Source organism: Scyliorhinus canicula, chromosome 6 (genome assembly GCF_902713615.1).
Source record: "Scyliorhinus canicula chromosome 6, sScyCan1.1, whole genome shotgun sequence".
In the NCBI taxonomy this organism is placed as follows: Eukaryota; Metazoa; Chordata; class Chondrichthyes; order Carcharhiniformes; family Scyliorhinidae; genus Scyliorhinus; species Scyliorhinus canicula.
The window spans coordinates 162,500,983-162,523,711 of NC_052151.1; the positions used below are offsets into that span (position 1 = coordinate 162,500,983).

Here is a 22,729-nt window from a genome sequence, read left to right on the forward strand (position 1 = left end):
TGCTGAGGCTCGTCACTGCTGCTTTTCCCCTTGCGCTGTCTCCCTGCCACTGGGATGGAAGGTTGATTCCTCCTTATTCGTTCCAAGTTTCCACTGCTTACTGATCTTGTTTGTTTCTTCATTGATGGTGTAGAGGTGGGTCATAATAATATAATAATAATCTTTATTGTCACAAGTAGGCTTACATTGCAAGAAGTTACTGTGAAAAGCCCCTAGTCGTTACAGTCCGGCGCATGTTCAGGTACATGGAGGGAGAATTCCGAATGTCCAATTCACCTATCAGCACGTCTTTAGGGACTTGTGCGAAGAAACTGGAGCATTGCATATTACATTGAGAACTGCATGGGTTTCCAGATTTTCATACACTTTGGACATTGCTGTTTTTGTGGTGGTTAAAGGGCACCTTATTCTCTGTTTATTGCTGCACCATCCTTTTCGGAGGCATTCTTTCCTGAGTGACAAGCCCTGGGGGCAGGGAGAAGGTTTAATTGCCTGGTAGCCACAATATGCGGGTGATGTCACTCAACCTCCTTGCCTGAAAATAAGACTGGTTGACAGGCTTGTGTTGTCTGTGCACTTTAGACAATTTGACCAGTTACTTTAAAACTAGTTTACCCATGTGCCCTTACTCATGAGACAAAGGACAAGAGTGGAATCTTAGTTCAGCCCGATTTTACAACTAAATCTTATGATCCAAATTCTATTCGCACAACAAACTCTAAATCCTTAAGCTAACTTATTAACACTATAGTTGAACTGTGATTCAGATGCTACTCGTGCAGTTGAACTTTGTCAGGCTACTCTGCTGGGTACGATTCTTTCCTGAGCTCGACTGATTCCGATTACCTTGTTTCTGAACTCAGGGCCTTCTTTGTGACATGCTGTCTCCTGTTGTTGCCGTGTCTTCTCTTCGCAGGGTGGAGTTTTCACTCTGGATGGAGTCTTCTCTGGGGATTGCTTCCAGGTGTCTTATACTCATTTCCTTCTCTCTTTTGCACCTTTCTGAAAAGTTCTCTGCCTTCCACCCAATGGCGTTACTGGAGGCTGACCGCAGCACCCAATGGGATGCTAATTCCATATATCTAAGACACCAAGAGACCCTTAGGGGTCCATTCTCATGAGTACAGAGTGCATGCAGCCCTTCCCATATATGGTGATAAGGGGCCGTTGAGTCTGATTGATACTGGACTTGAGGTGCCTGCGTGTCTGGCCGATACTAGCCAATACCAAAATACTGATCTTATTTGGCCAAGGTCTATCATGTCCGGTCCCAACTTGTCCTAGGACAAGTTCAGACTTGCTTTTGTTCACCTCGAATCAGTGCCTGTTTTATTAGGCCTGTCTGAATTCCCATCAGGCCTGGTGGTTCAAGCTGTTGGCTGCTGTATAATTTAGATTGTCCAATTCAACCTAGATTTTAGGCTGCTGGCCATTTTGTCACACTTGGCTCCCAGTTAAGTGGAGAATGCTGAAGAGAAGTCGCAGCAGGTCGGGGCAGAGAGAGCTAGAGGTCATTGTGGGGTTGGGGGTATGAGACCTGAGGGCCGAGGTACAAAGGTGGGAAATCCTGAGTGGGGAGTAGGATTGGATGCTTGAAAAGACCGGAATAGGAAATCCGAGAGATTGAAGGCTGAGGATAGGTTGGGTTTCAGACAAGTACACCAATCCAGCTGATAATTGGAAATGCCTCTTGGAACTAGAAGTCTTTACCTTCCTGGGGCTACTGGAGTTCTCCAGGCCAAGGAAACCTGGCGATCCACAGTTAAATTGGAAATTGTGGATAAAAATGAGGCACACGGCCTCTTTTAGAATATTGGAAATTGCCAACCTGCTTTTGGAAGTGGGCTGATTGCTCACTGCCCTGTCTGGCCTTAGTTACAATCAGAAGTGGGCAGGTTGGTGTTCCGATTCAGATTTTCAACACTTCAAAGTCTCACCCTACCCAAACCTCTGTAGAATGAAATCTTTGAGCTGAAGGGTGAGGGGTTAAAATTTGAACGGGGCACATCACGAGACGCCTCACTCCAGAAAATTCTGGACCATTGTGATGCCGTATGGTTACTCTATGTCAATGATCGGTCAAAAATAAAAGAGTGTTTATGTACATGCTCTCTGTATTTGCTCCGAAAATATGGACATTTGTACTTGCAGAAACCTGTTATGGTACGGTAATAAAAGATATGGAATGAATATGTTTTATGTTGCAGTTACAATTAAATTGTTTTGAATATCTGAGACAACCATTGAATAATGTATAATCATATCAGTAATACAGATGGAATATTAGACCAGTCTGTTAATATTTTCTTCCTTTATATAATTAATCTCAATTCTACAAATTATGTTAATAGAGCATACGAGAGTCTGGGTACAGACAGCTCATGCAATCGATCCATTCTTGATTATTTCAACTATTGAAAAGATGAAGATCAGTTTACGTTCTTGTTTATATCAGTCCTCAGGGTTGATGAATTCTATATTCAAAAATTCTGGTGAACTCATCCTCACCCTTCTTTGCGACATGCTCTCTCCTGTCGTCGCCGTGTCTTCTCTTCGCTGGGTGGAGTTTTCACTCTGGATGGAGTCTTCACTGGGGGTGGCTTCTAGATGTCTTATACTCTCTCCCTTCTCTCTTTTACACCTGTATGATATTGCATTTACCTGACCACTAACTGGCACTAACTCTTTGTGTTGTTCATTTTGAGAGTGTGATGGGGTAGGATCAATTGAGGGTTTCAAAAGGAAATTGGATCATTATCAGAAAAAGAAAGAAAATGCAGGGCGACAGGGAAAAGACAGGGGAATGGCATTAGGTGAATTGCTCTTTCAGAGGGTCAGCAAATGCTCAATGGATTGAATGGCCTCCTTATGTGCTATAACCATTGTATGATGCTGTTTAACAGTGGGGCTTTGTAAAGCTGGTTTTGAAATTTGACTGAATGTTTTAGCACAGCATTAAATTGCTTCCATAAACTGAAGAAAGTTCACTATTGTAGCTGTTTGGAAGTAATTCCTGTGTTTCTTTGTTCCTGTGACCTGTCAGGAAATTTTAAACATTTTGTTCTTCTAGGAAAGGGTTGAGAGACAAGGCTGGATTACCCCACACTGTTCAAAATGAAGGGTTTTGAGAGGAAACTCCGGTCCATGATAAGTATTTTTTTAAAGTCTAGAACGTAGTCTAGAACATAAGCAAGTTCATAACTTTTGTTCTGCCTCACCAAAGTTTGGATGACCAAAATAGTTTGTTTGGGAATATGTATGAAAGGGTGAACTTTCAGGCGAATGGAGCTTTTTTTGTTGGTTATTTGTTCAGCAATTGTCCCTAATCCTTTGAAGGTAGGAGTGTTTGCAGGATGAAGTTTAGAGTTATTTAAGAAGTATATGGATCAACATTTTCTTTTAAAGAATGACATGACTTTACTCATCTTGATTTTCTGTTAATTTTAAAGCTCACGTGATAGCTAAAGCACAAGGACTTGCTATCCTCTCCGTGATTAAGGCTGGATTTTTAGTAACTGCTCGCGCAGGCAGTGGAATTGTGTTGGGCCGCCTGCCAGATGGAAGTAAGAGTATTCATTACTTGATTTTTAAAAATATATATTATTTTTGACAGCCTTTTAATTTAAAAGAATAAAAGGGAAAGTTATTCCAGGCGAAAGATAACAATGTTGACTGCAATATCGATTTGGGAAGTACATCCCTGTTTTTAAACATTCAGAACAAAACTTAATACTATGGCAGTCATAGAAATGTGATCTAAGGTATAGAGAGTATGGTTTTCTGGGTGTGGTGCCTAAGGGAAAGAACATTGCAATGTGGGCTATTCTTCTATCATTACCTTTCTAATGTTGATATAAACTGGTGGTCCCAACAAGTGAGAGCTCGGAGCATTAGTCTGGCAGCTTTCTACCTTGTTTGTTAAGCTTTGCCTTCTATGGTGACTGCAGTATAAATGCAGTATCGTTGCTCTTATCTGAGAGTATTGTGCAGATTTGTCACAGGATTGGCTACTGTGATTAAACCTATTCCTGGAGATTTCATCACATTATCCCCTCCAGCCATGAGTCGGCCAACACATTATCCTTGGGACCTTCCCATATCAATTCGAATGCAAAAAGACTCATTATCCAATTGTATGGTGCTTGAGAGCATCCACCACCAGCCCCCCTCCCGCTGCCACCTCCAAATTATCAGTATTTTTATAATAAAAGCGAAATAATGCAGATGCCGGAGATCAGAAATAAAAACAGAAAGTGGCAGAGAACCTCAGTAGGTATGGCAGCATCTGCAGAGAGAGAAAAAGAGTACTTGTCGTGAGTCCTTTATGGACTCTCTCCTTCTGAACTCTGTTTTTAATATTTTTATAACTGGTAAAGAGAAATGTTCAAAGGAAATGACAAAAAATCTTTTTAAATGTTGATATGATTTTTCGCCAGCGTTTCACCCAACTGTGTCCTGGAATTGGTCTTGAATTCCTGGAGGCCCCAAGTCAAACTTGGAACGCTTGCATCCAAATTTGGCAGTTATTGGTGGGACAGTTACCTGTCCAATATTAAACTGCATTATTGCGAGACCGATATTCTATCTCACATTTTTACATTCAGTCTCGTCACTTTTTGTACACATCTGAATTCAAATGCATTTATGCACGTACAAAGCCTCTTTTTTTAAATAAAATGTTAATTAGTTAGAAATGCCACCTGTCTTCCAGAGTCTCATTCCAATTTGAACAAAAGACATTAACCATAACTATCCCTCACCATCAAGAAGTGGTACATTTAATATAAATATCAAGTGTCAAAGGTGACCAAAGGCCTATATAGCAGCTAGTATTAAACATTTGAAACACTCCTCACATGTTAATAGGCAGCAAGATTATTTCACTGCTGTTGGTTTGTATGGACTTTTCCATTGTTATTTGTACAAGGTTTCAGCACTTCGAGGAAAATGTTGCTTATGCACAGTTTTAGCATTAATATGGCTGCTCCAGAACCCTTTTTAGCTGCAAACCCGGAAGCTGACTCAAGCAATTTGTTTCAGGATTGAAGATGAATAAAGGAAAATGAGCAAGATCTTCTGGCTGTTCATGCTAGCAGGATCTTCCAGTCTCGCTGACGGCACACCGCGCCACAGGTTTCCCGACGGCATGGGGTGGATTCAATGGGAAATCCCATTGACAGTGGCGGGACAAGAAGATCCCACCGCCGGCTAACGGCGGGCCACCTTCCGCCGCCGAGAAACACGGGAATTCCAGAGAATCTTGCCATATATTTTGTTTGAGTCCAGTCATTCTAATGCTTTATTCATGATTAAAATATTTTAAATTCATTCAGGATGGTCTGCTCCCTCGGCAATAGGCATTGCTGGTCTTGGTGGGGGTTTTGAGATTGGAATTGAGGTAGGTTGCTTTTTTTTTTGTAAACTTTCACATAAATATTCTACCTGCAACAGGTAAAGATATGGGCGTTTTTTTCTGTTAGTGAAACCAGACGCTATATAAAAAACTTTTCTCCTTGTGTTTGAAATTGCAGTACAATGAAACATAATTCATACAAGAACTTTAAAACTAATCCAGCTATCACTGATGTCCAAATTTCATGCTTCTGCTTTCAGAGCTGCAAACAAAGATTCACATTTCATTGTCTTTCACAATTCTGTAATTTCTATACCCTGATTGGTATATTACGGAATGTCCAATTTAATGTCACTAATTTGTTTCGATTTTAAGCTCTCTCTGCTGGAAGCAAGTGAGTGCATGTAAGTCTGACGTTTATTTGAGTGTTGCCTGTTACCTTAAGCAAATGAAGCGTGTCAGAATTTAAGCCAGCTTTAAAAGTATATGATCCTCTCCAACACATTTCCTATAGCACACAAATGAAACGCTTGAAGCTCCATAAACCACATTCACTCATCTGAAATTCAGATTTTGCCATAAATTTTAAAACATGGACAGATTTTGCACTTGTCTTTGTTTGAATTCCTTTTCAGTAATGGGCCCATAAGGGCAGCAGAACACGGCAGCGAACTTGTAAACATTCTAACATTTGAAAACTGACTACTTGCCTTAATAGCTTCGTGTTTCATTTGGTTTTCACCAAATTTGGTAAAGGAACTTATCTTCATTTTTATTTCCTTTTGTTATTAGATGACCTGGACACTTCCTGGCTGTGTTTATATATTCATAAATACAGACTCGTTAGCTGTATAAGATAAAGAGCAGTCAGTTTTCATCAATCTTCAGACACTCTATTTGTTTTAAATAAGTAAGCATTGGGGAAGCATTTATCCTTGTATGACTGTCAGTTTAACCCTTTAAAGAGGCCCAAATTACACTGTTTAAAAACTCCAAATCCAGGACTACTGTACGATCTCATTTTAAAACTGAGACCAATATATTCAACAAATAAGCTTTAAACCATGTTTTCTGTTTGCATCCATGGCTCTGCTACTTTACATGCCCTTTTTAATGTTTTTTTCTGTACTTAGAATAGTTCATTGATTTCCATGGTTATATTATGAACAGTTTTCAGAGTTGGTGGACCTGATGAGCTTTACGGATCTTCTTTTAGTTGAATATTTGTGCTCTTGAATAAAATAAATAGAATCTTATCCCGATGATTTGGAAAATAATACATTTTACATTGTAGAATAATACTGGAAGCTGGATATTATTATTTTTTGTTTTCACTCTGGCTTTTTACAGAATCCAATTTCTTTTCTAAGGATTCAAATATATTCCTCTAAACCAGGGCTTTCCAAACTGCAGGTCCTGAGCCGTGGTTGGATCGCAAGCGGGTGTCGGGAGGGTCGCGGAGCGATTGCTCGCAGGTTTCACGATTGCAACAGAAGCGCGTAACAGCTGCAATCGACTTTTAAGATTCCCGCCCGTGACCGGCTTTCAAGTTGAGAATGTCGGCTGTGACTTGCCTTTAAATGCAAACTATGGAATATTCCCACCAGAAGCGGCAGCAGACAGCAGATCACGTGCCCGCCACGTACGCTTATGTTATGCGCCCTGTACATCAGTGCTTTTGGCATAAAAACATGAGTGGGCCGGCCAAAACAGATTCCAACCCATCTCCCCCTCAACCATTGTAAAACGCCAACAAGGCAAGCATGTGGAAAAAAAATTAGAAAATATTATTTAAAAGAAACCATCAAAAACACCATTGCCCCATCAACCCATCTCCAAACTATGCTCTTTAATAAAACTGTGCGTCTCTTCAGGCAACATAAAATAATGCTCCTACCTCTTGAAAGCCACCCAACGTTTGGCCGGATACAGCACGCCAATCCAAACTGTATTTCGGAAGAGCACCACTGTGGCCCGATTGAAGCCAAACCGCCAGGTCAGCACCAAAGTCTTGGTATATTCGGATCCACTGGCCCTCCCAAGTGCATTTTCTCAGCGTCCTCGCCCACCTCAAGATCTGATCCTCACTATCACTGCCCTCGATGGCTCTCCTGCTCTCGGTCTCTGCCATAGCGATCAATGTGCCCAATTCACCTCTGGGGCCTTCTTGTAGACCCCGTCATCCACCAACTTTGCCAACATAGACTGTGGCATTTGATCCCTCCACCCCCTCCGAAAGATTCTGCCGCCTGGACTGGTTCTCCTGGTCGTCAACCCTTGTATTCAGCTCTTTGCAAGCTGCACCCAGCATTGTCACCTCCGCTTCCAACTCCACAATCCAATCACTGTGGTCCGTGACCGCCCTTTCCACGTCTTTAATAGTCATACCTTGTGACTCCAGGCACTTCGCCACTCGTTCCATGGCACCGCAAAGAGGAGCAACTGCTCCCTCAATCGCCCTCGACCAATCCTCCTGCATCTCTATCCGATGTTGCAGAAGTTCTCTTTTAATCATCCCCATCAATTGCTCCACTGGCAAAGGGGTGGACAGTGATGAAGCCCTAACCGCTTCCATATCTTCTGCAACTGCGTCATGTAGACCCCCCCCACCTCCAACACGACCGCCTATTTTATCCCTGCTGGGTAAAATAACCCACTGCTATTCCACTGCGGAGGATAATTCACTCCCCAACACTTATCCTTCAACCTTTCCGACCAAAGACCAAATTGGGCAGAAAAGGCCACACCAAAATCTTCAAGCAGGAGTTGCCCTATGTGCGAACTATCAGCATATGGTCACCACCGGAAGTCCGTGATTCAAGAATTAACAATGACCCTTAGTTACAGTAATGTTCTTAAAGCAGTCACAGTAGTCTGCACTGCCGTACTCTTTTCAGACTGGAATGTAAAAGTTAGATCATGGGCGGGATTCTCTGTAGCCCAAATCTGAAATAGTGTTCGGCGATTGGTTGGAGAATGGACTTCAACGCTAAAATCAGGGCCGGCGCCAGTTTGACGGCGGTCCGCTATGCTCCGCCCACTCCAAAATGGCGTCACATGATGCGCGACGCATGCCATTTCAGTGCCATTGGCACATTATCGGCCTGCACACCTGCAATGCTCTGCACCCGATGGGCTGAGTTCCTGATGCAGCGGGTCATGTGTGGTCTGAGCCGGTGTGCTGGCTGCGGACTGTCCAACGCTGCCACACTCGACCAGGATCTGTGCCGCTGGCCAGGGGGGGCATCTGGTAGTTCTGGGGGGACTGGTGGGGGGTGGCCAGGGGTTGGGCTGTGGGGTTGCCGTTTGTGAGTTATGTTACGCACTTGGCAGGCGCCATGTTGTACGCGCGACCGGTGCAGGTCGTCAGCTGTGCGCATGCGCGGCCTGGGAACTGGCCATTCTCTGGCCGTTTTCTGTGCAATCTGCGGGCATTTCAAGCGGCACCAGTGCTAGCCCCTCCCCGTACTGGAATCGGTGAGGGGTTCATGTCGATTTGCCAGTTGTGAAACATCATGGGTCCCACGTCGGCGGCGACACTTAACCGCAGAAATGGAGAATTCCACCCCATATTTTTATATGTTTTAGTAAAATGAAAATATGAAGACAAACTAATTTGACAAATGCTATTATACTTGCATTTAATTTTCTAATGTCGAAACAGAATTGGTACCCTTTTCAAGTAAAATCTCAGAAAAATAACAGTGTGAGGAATAGAAAATTCCCCCTTTTGCCATCTAAGTGTCCATGGATTTAAAATCGTGACATACATAATAAAATTAAGCAACGTGAATTTTTTTTTTTAAACAAATATTTTACCCAACAGGAAACTGTTGAACTTAAAACAGTTTAAAAAAAACATATTTCCTTTTCCTGGCTGAAAATGGTTAGGAGACAGGGTCTTTATCTTCAGTGTTGTTATTTGATTCCAACCATTGACATTGACAGGCATTTACAGGTCTTGGATTTGGGAGCATCACAGGTTAACCAATTTTGTGCTTTAGCCAGCTGGCAACCAAATAGCTGGATTTCCATGAACATTATTTTGATTGATTGAACGGACACTGCTTTGTAATTTTTGGCATCTGTCTTTGGGATTTCTTGCAGACAGGCATGTTGTTTGTTGTTCCAGTATAAGTAACATAATACTAGTTGACAGTTTAAATCAACGAGGCAAGGAAGCAGTAATATTATCGAGGTCCATAATTTTACTTCTGTCTTATCACGTTGAAGTTAACTGGGGCTCTTCATACCTGGGATTATAACGGAGCTGACTTTTCAACAAAAATAGTGTTAAACAATTCCACCTTATCTGTGATGCGACGTTGCCTTACCCACTCGCTGTTTAACTGTCCTTTTAAATCTTCTCAAAAAATATTCAGTGAACTAGTGTCTTTTTTACGCTTGGACTCGTATGGAGTTGGGCTCCTTTATCCTTTCAGTTGCTGATCTTCCCCATACCAGAATATCACCAGGGTTTTGCTAAACCTGTGGCAAAAATAAAGCACAGCGGTGAACTAATCGATGTGTTTCGCTAATTACATTGGTGTAGTTCTCGAGAGTACTAAATATGATTTCTTGTTGCAAAACCAGATATACCTGACCCTCTCCATTAATAGGATGCCATCCTGGGCTGGTTTTACAGGACTTAGTTTTTTTTTTCACAGCTCCATTAAAAGATTGCTTGGATGCAGTGTAAAATAGAATGGCAGTCGATGCTTTGTTGGGTACTTTCGGGTGATCTAATTATGGGCATTACCTTCATTCAGAGAGTCAACTAGGCACATGAAACCATTAGAGACAGTAAAAACACTATGGTGATCTGTCCCATGATCTATAATTGATCTGGGAATATGACTAGTCACTGCGTTAAATAGTAAAAACAGAAGTGCTGGAAATACTTAGCAGGTCTGATAGCATCTGTGAAGCGAGAAAAATTTAGCATTTGGAGTAATGAAATGAAATGAAAATGAAAATCGCTTATTGTCACGAGTAGGCTTCAAATGAAGGTACTGTGAAAAGGCCCTAGTCGCCACATTCCGGCGCCTGTTCGGGGAGGCTGTTACGGGAATCAAACCGTGCTGCTGGCCTGCTTGGTCTGCTTTCAAAGCCAGTGATTTAGCCCTGTGCTAAACAGCCCCTATAAAATATGACTTCTTCAAGAGATAACTTCTAGTAATTTCACAAATATATGTGCATCTCCACCCTACAATCCCTTTTTCTCCTCTACCTCATTTAGACTCTTAGGTAGAATTTTCCAGCCCTTCATGCTGGTGGGATCTTCTGGTCCTGCCGATGTTGAAGGAAATTTTGATGCCTTGCCGGCCTCGCTGTGGCGGGAAACTGCAGCGGGCCCCGCCGACGAGCCATTGAAATCTCTGTTCATATCGGCATGACCAGAAGACCCCGCCGGCGAAGAGGTGGAAAATTCCTGCCTTGTTGTCCAAATACTAATTGCTCACCTTATCGCTCCTACCACCTCACGCTCACCTATATTGAAATTCATCTGCCAAATGAATGGCTGTTCTGTACGTTTATTAATGTCGTCTTGTATTATGTCACATTATTTGTTGGTGTAAACCAAGCCCCCAATTGAGTGTCACCCACTAATCTTAAAATTGTACTTTTGAAGCCCTAGACCAAATTGTTTACGTAAATGGTCAACCACAGTGGCCCCAGCACTGATCTTTGTGGAACACCACTTCTCACATTTTGCTAATCTAAGTAACTACCTTATATCTATCTTTTTGCACGCAACTTGTTATCCATTCTGCCCCGTGTCACCCAACCTCATGTCCTTAACTTAATCATAAGTCATTCTATGCACTAACTTATTAAGATCTTTTGAAAATCCAACTATATTACAACTTTGCCCTTCTTTACCATTTCTTCTACACTTTTAAATAATTCAATAATGTTGCTCAAGTGTGACATTCCTTTTTGAAATTCACGCTGAATGGTGACTATAATGTTCGGTTTGAACTATATTCCGTTACATTTTTTAAAAGTATATTTTTATTCTCCTCCTTTTCCACCTTTTCTCCCAAATTTACAACCAGCAACAATAAACAATAATCAGTAACGGATGTAATGCCAATCCCCATATCAATAACACCGATCCCATCCTCCCACCAAACCCCCATACAGCAGCCTGCATGTTAACATAAACAAATAACAAAAAGGAATCAGGAATCACCCATAGTCACCATTAACACATACAGTCCCCCTCCCCCAATTCTTCCAACCCCCAAATGTTCGACGTAATCCAATTCTCGAAAGTGCATAATGAATAACGCCCATGAATTGTAGAACCTCTCCATCCTTCCCCTCAGTTCACATTTGACCTTCTCAGGAGTCAAGAATTCCAGCAGGTCCCCCCCACCAGCGCACAGGTTGGAGAGGTTGATCTCCATCCCAATGGGATCTGCCTTCGGGCAATCAACGAGGCGAAGGCTACAACATTTGCCTCCGCACCCATTTGCAACCCCAGCTGGTCCGACACCCCAAATATGGCCTACTGAGGACCTGGGTCCAGTTTCACGTGCACCACTTTAGAGATTACCCTAAAAACCTGCTTCCTGTAATCCTCCAGCTCTGGACAGGACCAAGACACATGGACGTGGTTTGCGGGACCTCCCCAGTAATGTTGACATACATCTTCTACCCCCTTAAAGAGCCGGCTCATCCTGGCCCTTGTGAGGTGTGCTCTATATACCACCTTCAGCTGTATCAGCCCCTACCTTGCGCACAAGCTGGAAGCGTTCACCCTCTGGAGCACCTCACCCCAGAACCCCTCCTCCATACCCTCTCCCAACTCTTCCTCCCACTTTGCCTTGATCCCATGTCCCATTACATTTTTGAGTAAATATTCCATTTATCTATTTTTAACCACCGACATTAAGACAATTGGTCGACAGTTTCTTGGATTATTCGATGTGCCATTTTATATCTAGGATTAGCATGAACTGTCTGCCAGTCCTCTTTTCTTGTTAAATTTTATACATGGGAGTTCACACCTCTGCTATTTCTTCCTTTCTTCTCATAATGCAATCCATGTGGGCCATTTTGAGAACAAAACAGCCTCTGTGGATAATCACTTCCGAGTGCTTCAAACGTTCAAGGCTGCTGTCGATCCACCGTGATGCAATTATTTCCCGATGCTCAGTTTCAAATGTTCGTAGTGAAGTAGAATAGAAAAATGATAAGTAAATGGTTTTCTCTTTACTAGTGTTTAGTTTATCAATTATTATGTCTCCTTTATCTCAAATGTCTTTTTTATCTTTTCTAATGTCTTGTCCACCTTTTTAGTCTCTTGTAAATATTGAGACAAAATCACAATTCAATATTTCTGCCGTTTTGCTGCCAGCACATGTAAGTTTATCTTATGCATCCCTCAGTGGAAGCATCCCCAACTTGTTTTTTCTTTTTTATTTGTGTGTTTGTGGAATACTTCACTATTTATTATTTAATTTTGTACTTCCTCTTTCTTTCCTAATTATGTTTTTTTAAAACTTCTGATCATTATAAGATACATCTTCCCATCTATGCAACTTATCACTGATGGCAGATCTTGGTCTCTCCCTAACGACTTCTTCCCTGCTCTTCATCTTTCTTTCTGTCTATAAATCCTTAGAAATGTTCTCAAATTCCAATGTCGCTACTCAGCATCCCCCTACTCTCTCCCTTCTTTGATTGGTGCCCTTTTCTTTACATTTAATTGTGAACCAACTTGTGATGCTAAAGGTTTAGCAAAATGCAAATTTTTATTCAAAGTTTTGTCTGCTATTTTATTTCATTCAAATAATTTTCAAATCAAATCTATAAGACAAAAACATATGAAACAGAACCTCTGCCATTCTGCAAAATAGATTATCCATGATATTGATTATTTTATGTTAGTGGTGTCTGCATAAACTTGGCCGGATCCTCCTTTTTTTTGATGTCTGAGCTCTACATTGGAAATTTCTCCTGTTGCATTGGTGCTATTGACCTGTTTCCTGTGCATAAATGAGAGGAAAATAAGTGGGAATTGTGGTTTTCCACTTCAAAAATGTTGCCATGGGTCTAAAAGGTACAGTGTGCACCATGGCGAATATAGAACATAGAACAGTACAGCACAGAACAGGCCCTTCTGCCCTCAATGTTGTGCCGAGCCATGATCACCCTACTCAAACCCACGTATACACCCTATACCCGTAACCCAACAACCCCCCCCTTAACCTTACTTTTATTAGGACACTACGGGCAATTTAGCATGGCCAATCCACCTAACCCGCACATCTTTAAACTGTGGGAGGAAACCGGAGCACTCGGAGGAAACCCACGCACACAGGGGGAGGACGTGCAGACTCCACACAGACAGTGACCCAGCTGGGAATCGAACCTGGGACCCTGGAGCTGTGAAGCATTTATGCTAACCACCATGCTACCCTGCTGCCCCTAAATATCTCAGGCAATCTGGATTTGTAGCAGTGCTGTTTGTGTTAGGGTGTGTGACGTATAAACGCCAATAAATGCCAGGCAGAAAATTTGCAAATAACTACGATGAGGTGTGAGTGTAGGATTCAAATAACTTTTTTTTTTCCCCCTAGCATTTTATATTCTTGAAGATATTTAAGAGAATCTCTTCAGTTCATGCTTGAAATGATTTTGTGTTGCTGAGATCTGGGCTACGATTTAATGAAAAATCCCGTTTTGGACACGTTTAGCAGGGTGTTTCCTGGTGCTTGCAGCGCTAAGAACGACCCCGCTATTAAATGGGACTCTGCTTCATTTTTGGGCCTCGGCAGGGAATGGCCCGCTGAGGCCGCACTTAGACCCATTTTCTGCACTTAACAAGCTCAGCTCACCAGTGCAGGAAGAGAAATAGCGCCCAGATCTCTGGACACCCCCCCCCCCCCCCCCCCCAAAAACCGTCGCCTTCGGACTTCGCCAACACCCCAACAAGTGCACCAACCTACCAATGGTGAGGTCACAGAGTTACCACACCCCTGATCCCTGGCATGGACAAGATGTCACCTGATCACATTGGCACTTCCAGCCTGGCATCGTGGCAGTGCCATGGTGCCCATGTGGCATCACGGGTGCCAGGGTACTACCCTGTCCAGAGCCCAACTACCTAGGTGCCCCTGATCACCTGGCGATCCCCCAAGTGCCGGTACACTTGGTCCACCTTTGTGTAAGCCAGTGCTAAACGATGCCCACTCAATGTCTTTTTTAACATAATCTTTATTGTCACAAATAGGCTTACATTAACACTGCAATGAGGTTACTGTGAAAAGCCCCTAATCGCCACACTCCGCGCCTGTTCGGGTACACTGAGGGAGAATGCAGAATGTCCAATTCACCTAACATCACATCTTTCACCCAGAGGAAACCCACGCGGACACACTGAGAACGTGCAGAATCTGCACAGACAGCAACCCAAGCTGTGAATCGAACCTGGGACCCTGGCGCTGTGAAGCAACAGTACTGACTGCTGTGCTACCATGCTGCCTTTTGAGGCGAGGCTGTTAGATTCTACATCTTGGGTAACTCTAGCGCAAACATATTCAACTGAGAATAACTATTCAATTGAATATGCAAATCTGGATCCCCCATTGAAGGCGGGATCCAGATCGCAACATCTCGTACGATGTTGTTAGATCTCACGAGGCGCAACGAGAGTTTCTTGTGAGATTTACTGGCCTCGTCGTGTCCCGAGTCAAGTGCGGTGAGGCTGTTAGATTGTGTCCCTTATGTTTGCTATATGGGCAGAGTGCTGTTTACATTTGCCTTGATGTTGATCTTGGACACTACAGTTAAAACCTGACAGACCTGAACATCAGAAATTTGCTTTAAAAAAAAATCTTTCCTGGTATTGGAAAATAACAAGAGTTAAAAATCCACCAGAGAAAGGAAGTCAAATAAATATCTGGAATACGTGTTTAAATCAAGAGAAATTAATAATAAGCAGGCAATTCTCTGATTACTTTGCGCCCAGTGTAAAATCTATTTTGTCGGGAGAATTGTGGGAGAACACCAAAACAGTATTTTTGCCAGGCGTAAAGCAATTTCCCATTTTCCAGGCTAATTCCAGGTGGCGTGACCAGGATCTCGTCCATAAAAGGTTGAGAACCTAATCACAATTCACTTACATTTATTTAAATTTCATTTGAAAATCATTGGTGTCTCTCCCAGAATGTCAAGTTCGAAGATCTGTCAGATGGAGGTCAAGGACTTCTCTGATGTGTTGGAAACCTTTGAAGGCAGTTTCATTTCCCTTTAACTTTTTCAAGCCTCTGGGCTTACTGAGAAGCCTAAAGCTTTAAACTGTATTGTTTACATGTAGATTCATGGGCCTGTAACACTCATTTTAATAGACAGGTCCAGGCTATTTCAGAGGAATTAGCTTTGTTTTTATATCTCTATACGGTCCATTAACTCTGAATTTGAATAGGTGGTATTCCTAACCGCAGATGTTTCATCGAGACTTTGCCTTCAAAGTGCTTCAAGCAGCTGTTGTTTCTAACTGCAGTTTTTCTTTTCTGCTGGGGTACCCGCCATTCTGAAGTGCTTCCTAGAATGAGCAGGTTCTCTGTATGAGTGTTTTTTTTCCACAGTGTGTTTTTTCTAACCTGAAGTTAGAGCACGGGAGCATGGTGGTTAGCATAAATGCTTCACAGCTCCATGGTCCCAGGTTCGGTTCCCGGCTGGGTCACTGTCTGTGCGGAGTCTGCACGTCCTCCCCGTGTGTGCGTGGGTTTCCTCCGGGCGCTCCGGTTTCCTCCCACAGTCCAAAGATGTGCGGGTTAGGTGAATTGGCCATGCTAAATTGCCCGTAGTGTCCTTAAAAGTAAGGTTAAGGTGGGGGGGGTTGTTGGGTTACGGGTATAGGGTGGATAGGTGGGTTTGAGTAGGGTGATCATTGCTCGGCACAACATCGAGGGCCGAAGGGCCTGTTCTGTGCTGTACTGTTCTATGTTCTATGTTCTAAGTGCTTCCTAGAAAGAGCAGATGGGCAGCCTGAGAGCATTGTTTTCGACTGGATCTTTTTGAACTCTGATGCCTGAATAGTTGCTTGACCAGCATGCCTATACTAGAGGAACTTTACCACTTGAGGGTGGGGGGGGGTTCAGCGAACAAAAGTTAAAGTGCACTTTTTGATGCAATTGGCACGGTGTTCACGTCTTCTGTATTGCCGAGATAGTGGCCTGCATTCAACGGCACTTAGACCCAAAAATGACCCATGTGAATCTCAACATTCTTGGCTGCCTTGCCATCTGATTTGCCCAACTCGCGCCTCCGCTGTTCGCCACTAACAAGAGCGAGCTGCTTTTAAATGCTCCCTTACCACGCACTCCCAGTCAACACACAAACATGGCAGTGCGTAGACCTGCCCCTTGCTTGCCGATGCCGAGGCTTCTCCATGCCATTGATGAGAATCAGGGCACTCTGTTCCCCTGAGGGCGTCGGAGATCCAGCAACAGGGTCAGCAATATCTGCTGGGAGGCAGTGTCAGAGGCTGCCAGTACAGGCAGCATGAACAGGAGGACCGGTGTCAAATGTCAGGAGCAGACAAACCACCTCTAATGAGCTGTAAGGATATGTGACCATCTCTCTCCTGGAATCAGTTCCACATGGCACCCCTCAAATTCCCAAACCCACCCCCCCCCCCCCCCACCTCCTCCACTGGCTGATGCCTCCCACTCTTCCCATATCCTATCTTTTTTTTAAATTTAGTGTACTCAATTACTTTTTTTCCAATTAAGGGGCAATTTAGAGTGTCCAATTCACCTACCCTGCACATCTTTGGGTTGTGGGGGCGAAACCCATGCAAACACGGGGAGAATGTGCAAACTCCACACGGACAGTGACCCAGAGCCAGGATCGAACCTGGGACCTCAGTGCCGTGAGGCAACAGGGCCAACCCACTGAGCCACCGTGCTGCCTCCATATCCTATCTTTAAGCTTGTTCCTCAGAATCCCCTGGCACTCACCAGCACAGCCACCTCATGTCTAGGTGTGGTGCCCACACATGCTATAGACCCCTCTGACCCATCAAAATTTTGGCTTGCAATACCCTCTCTTTGTCCCCGCAGGAGAAGATAGCCCATAATAAGTGGGAAAGGGCGAAGATGGGGATGAAAGAGTCCCAGAGATTCGAGTCCTGAAACCATATCCACAAGGCCCTGCAGATCGCAGGGTTGCCCGAGGAGAGAGCAGTCACCAAGAGCGAGGTTGGCCTGCTCTAGAGAATGAGGATCCACTGCCCCTTCACCCAGATGACCTGCCTCAAGTGAATTGTTGATGTTCCACAAAACGATCCTTCCTCTCACTGACCACATGTCCATTCTCTCCCAGGATGAGGCCGGGCCATCCAGCTTTGAGGATAACACCGGCAATGCTTCAAGGAAATCTCCCCCCACCTCCGCCAATGCACTCCTCGGTGGGCGACATGAGTGGACAGGCTTCGGGGCACTATCTGGTGAACACCAAATGTCAGCTGATGCACATCAGGTGGAGGCAGGAACATCCAAAGGAGACAGCAGTTGGAATTGTGTTGAATCCCAAGACAGCTGGGTTCTAACCAGATGCCAAGATGGACAAGGTTCTCCTGAGCTGTTGCAGAAGATAAGACAGATCAGTGACATTCCACCGACATTCCAGTGATTTGGAGGAATCCCAAAGCCTTCAGCCGCAGGAAATGGTGTCGGCAATACGTAGCACTGAGTCCAACACTGCTAATGTCGCGACTACAATGGAAAACCTGTAGCATGACATCCATGCCTTGAGTGGTGGTGTCCAAGGCATGGCTCAGTCTGTGACGACCATGATGAGGGCTTTGACATCATGCCCTAGTCTGTGAGGAATGTGTTCCAGATGGACATTGCCGAGCCACTCCAGAGTGTGGCCCAGTCACTGAGGAGCGTCACTGAGGCTGTTGATGCCTTGTGCAGACAATGGGGAACTTCCAGGACTGGCAGAGCCAAATGATTCAAAAGCTTTTGGAGCCCACTCCAGCTGCTCGTCCATGCCATGGAGTCCCTCAGGGCCCATGCGCACCCAGGGAGAAGGAAGCGCTGAGGCCAACCCGGGGCCTGCCACCAAAGAGACTATGACTGTCTCCAGTTCTTGTGAATCCCCCGCTCCTGACACCGTCACATCTCCAGGGCAGCAGGCAGAACTGGGTGACGCGGCAACACCTGTGATACAGGTAAGTCAGCCAGGGTCCTTCAGAGGGCATCCACCAAGGGGATCAAAGGTCACAGGGCATGGAAAGCAGCAGGCTCCCTCCATCTCTGATGTGCATCCTGGGGACACACCTAGACGTAGCACTAGACCACAAAACAGCAAGAAGAGGGAGGAGCATTTACTGGGCACTGGTTAGGGCAATATGCCACAAAGGCCCCTGCTAGAGTCCTGCAATGACCCGGTGGTATAGAGGTTTAGGAATGCGGTACCATCATATCTTATGGGAGCGAGTTTGAATTGACTTTCAGAAGAAAAGCTGCAGCATGGCTCTGCCCTCCGGCCCAGAGGTGACCCACGACCTGGAGGTTCCAGTGCCTTGAACCACCCCATTCTCATGAAGGCCAAACCCCCCCCCCCCCCCCCACCCCGCCTGTTTTGCACCTATTTCCTGTTTTAGAAAAGGCGGACTAAACAACGCACGTGTGGGGATTCGGGCAATTCCTGGGAGGGTGCTGTATTTGATTTCAATCTCATTAATGAGATTGTAATGAATGCAAATTTGGGTTATTGATATCCTCGCCTTTTTGGGTGCGATCAAGAACTTACCATCGCAAATCTCGATTTCCGTCCTCTCCCGCTATTAACCCGACGTGCCTGGATCCCCGGTGGGTGCATCGCAATCGCTGAATTGCGCCCACCACAGAAGCAGCTGGCATCACTCAGAGATTGAAGTGCAAGGGTTCCTCAAAGATGACATTCTTGTAGCCACTGTTGAAATCTCTGGAGTGACGTGATGACCTTGCAGGGATGCTCGGAGGCCTTTGTATCCCCTGGGTGGTCAGGGACATGGCTGGACAGTTGGTACTGCCATGGTGCCACGGAGTAGTTCCAGGTTTGCAATGCCAAGGGGCAGGGCCTGAAGGGGGTTCCCAGAAAACAGGGGTGGGGCGAGAGCAGGGTGCTTTGGTGAATCAATGACAGGCTGTAACTACATGAGGGATTGCGAGTGGATCTTTGGGAGTGATTTTGGGGGGCTACTGCAGGGTTACTCTGAGAGGGCGTCCTGATCTCTGAGGATCCGGGCTTGCCGGCTTCTTGGAATCCAATGGCAAGAATCACTCCTGGCTCCAAAGAAAGTGCCAAACGTGAGTGGATGCAATTCTTGGGGCAGGATGCGTCTGTAGTTCTTGGGCAGAATTCCCCGTTCCAGTGGATAAATGCCGGCGCCAACGGAGAATCCTCGGGTGTTTCACGACATGAAAATCGGAGCGGATCCCTTGACGATTCCGGTACCAGTGAGAGGTTAGCACCAGCGCTGCGTGAACCACCCGCGGATCGCATGGAAAACAGCCAGAGAATGGGCAGGTCCCGGGCCCTGCATGCGCAGGGCTGACGGCCTGTACCGATCGTTCCGAAAAACATGGTACCTAACCTGCCCACCCCGACCCCACAGCCCCAGCAGAAGCGCCCCAGCCAGCAGCACAGATCCCGGATGAGTGTGGGGGCGCTGGACATTGTGCCATTAATTCCCGACCGCTGATACCACATGTGGCTCGCGCTGTTGGGAACTCAGCCGATCCGGGTCGGAGGATCGCGAGTGGGCTGGCCGATAACGTGCCAAAGGTCTTGCAACTGCGTGTGTCGCACGTCCCGATGACACCGGTTTGGACCGGACATTGCGGACCGGTGTCAAACTGGCACCTACCCCAATTCTGCTGTGGGAATCCATTCTCTGCCCGATCGCCGATCACGATTTCTGCGTCGGGCTACAGAAAATCCAGCCCCTTGCGTTTAATTGTATTCTTAATAGCTTCAATAAAAATTCAAAGTTGCTTGCTTCAATTCATTGCATAACATCACCCTTCCTCCAGCCTATATTTTAGTAATGTCTGAACCTTTATAAGTTGTACATTCCATTACCATTTCCTATCATCCACTCAAATGGCATCAAGTATTTATGAACTTCTTTTAAATTTCCACCAGTGACAGCAGGGAATCCAATATTTATCTGTTGTCCAGAAGTAAATTTTGATTTTGCCATTTAGAAGTAGTGTTGGTAATTTATTCTGTGCATGTAATCTATTTATGTGCTTTAATATATTAAAAAGCATGTTTCTGGATTTCCATTGTTATTACACACTTCTGTCACATTAATTGAAATGTGAAATCCTGGGCACATTTCATACAGCACATTTGTTAACGGCCGTTCAAGCAAATTTCTTTTTTATGAAGTAGCAACCGATTTCAATAGAACAGCACCAGCAGCAATCAAAACCCAGAAGTACAAATAAAACCTCTTTCTTTAATAAATTTAGAGTGCCCAATTATTGTTTTTCCATTTAAGGGACAATTTACCCTGCACATCTTTTTGGGTTGTGTGGGTGAGACCCACGCAGACAGGAGAAAAATGTGCAAACTCCACGCGGACAGTGACCCAAGGCCAGGATCGAACCCAGGTCCTCAATGCTGTAAGGCAGCAGTGCTAACCACTGCGCCACCGTGCCACCCCCAAAGTACAAGTACAAACTTAAGCAGATTTAAGACCAAGAACTAATCTTCACCAATCAATTCTAAAGCATACTCTTAAGTTGTAATTGAACATACAGTGCAGAAGGAGGCCATTCGGCCCATCGAGTCTGTACCGACCCACTTAAGCCCTCACTTCCACCCTATCCCTGTAACCCAATTTCCCCTCCAAACCTTTTTGGAGACTAAGAGCAGTTTATCATGGCAATCCACCTAACCTGCACTTCTTTGGACTGTGGGAGGAAACCGGAGCGCCCGGAGGAAACCCATGCAGACACGGGAGAATGTGCAGACTCCGCACAGACAGTGACCCCGCAGGGAATTGGAAGCGATCTGTGTGTCCTGTCAATCTCCGGCAGTTTGGGGAAGCTGTCCCTCCCGACCAGGTTACCCAGCATTTGGGCCGCATAGTCCATCGAGTCCCTGCCCTCAATCCCTTCTGGCAGGCTCGTGATCCATATATTCTGGTGCTGGTGCCAGTTCCCCTGGTCCTCGACCTTCCCCTTTAGGCTCCCCGGGTTGTCAACAACCGTTTAATTTCAGCTTCCAGAGCAACAATCCTGTCACTCTGGTCCGTCGATTCCTTCTCAAGCTCCTGGATCGTCTTCCCTTGAACTTCCAGCTTCTTCCCCAGACCGTTGGTCGCTAACTGCATGGTGACCAACTCCTCCGTCACAGCCACCTTGGCCGCCACCTGGATCTCCAGCTCTATTGCCTCTCTCATCGCCAGCAGTTCCTTGGTGAGGAACATATTACATCCATCTCCAGGCGGGTAGGAGGGGGGTGGTGAGAGACTGTTGTTCGAGTCGTTGGTCTCCCACTTCCTCTTTTCTGGGGTGGCCGGGGACCCCTCACCTTGTGGCTCTGCCGTCTCGTCCACTCGCTGCTCTTGGCCTTTCCCTTTACTCCTGCCATCCCTGCGGCTTCTCGATCTCCCGTTTACTATCATGTTGTTGTTCCTCTTCTCTCCCTTTCTTATTGATGGGTGAAAGAAGTCTGAATTTTTGGGCTAAATTTAACCAAAAATGCCTGTTTAGAGGAGAGCCATCTGATGCGTGTCTGCTCAGCACATCACCGCCACTGGAAGTTCGAAATGCAAATTTTTTTTGCAGTTTGTTTCTGTCTAAGCCTTTTTCCAAGTGCTGGTCCGTTTGGTTAGCTTTTATCATCTTGTGTTTGAACATTTATTTTGAACAAGACAAAGTAATAAAATACTACAATTCACAGTACATAAATAAAGTAAATACCAAATCATCTTCATTAATTATATTAACAATTTTTAATGTAATGCCCTCCACTCTTCCTGTATAACCTTCCCTTCTAAAAACAGAACACTTGAGGACTGCAGCCCAGCAAATTCAGTTTTCTGTTTTTGAGGAGCTGCACCTACTTCCTTTACAAGAGAAATGATCATTTCCGAGAAAATTTCCTTTTAACTAGAAAATGCAACATATATAATTATTACTTGAAACAAAACTTCAACGAAAGTGGAAGGCAAAGAAAAAAAATCACTATCCCTTACTATTTATAATATTCTGAATTGTAGTGCTAATCTTTTTCTGGTATTATATTTTCAGTACATTAGGTGTAGTTTAATTCACTTGAGAAAAAAAACTATTACTGGTAGGCATTTTATCAATTTCTACATTATACACCACTGTGACTTTTGAAATTATT

The 22,729-nt window shown here is 44.7% G+C and overlaps 1 protein-coding gene across 5 annotated transcripts in view; it reads left to right on the top strand.

Annotated features, from left to right (window-relative positions):
• Positions 1-22,729, top strand: part of sh3yl1 (SH3 and SYLF domain containing 1) — a 209,407-nt gene that overhangs the window by 65,823 nt on the left and 120,855 nt on the right. For 4 of the 5 annotated variants that reach the window (XM_038800374.1, XM_038800377.1, XM_038800376.1 and 1 more), the window contains exons 3-4: positions 3,450-3,563; positions 5,334-5,398. In XM_038800374.1, coding sequence (XP_038656302.1) covers positions 3,450-3,563; positions 5,334-5,398 — 179 coding nt within the window. Of the gene's footprint in view, positions 1-3,449; positions 3,564-5,333; positions 5,399-22,729 lie in introns of those variants that run through there. The other variant, XM_038800379.1, reaches the window with a different exon arrangement.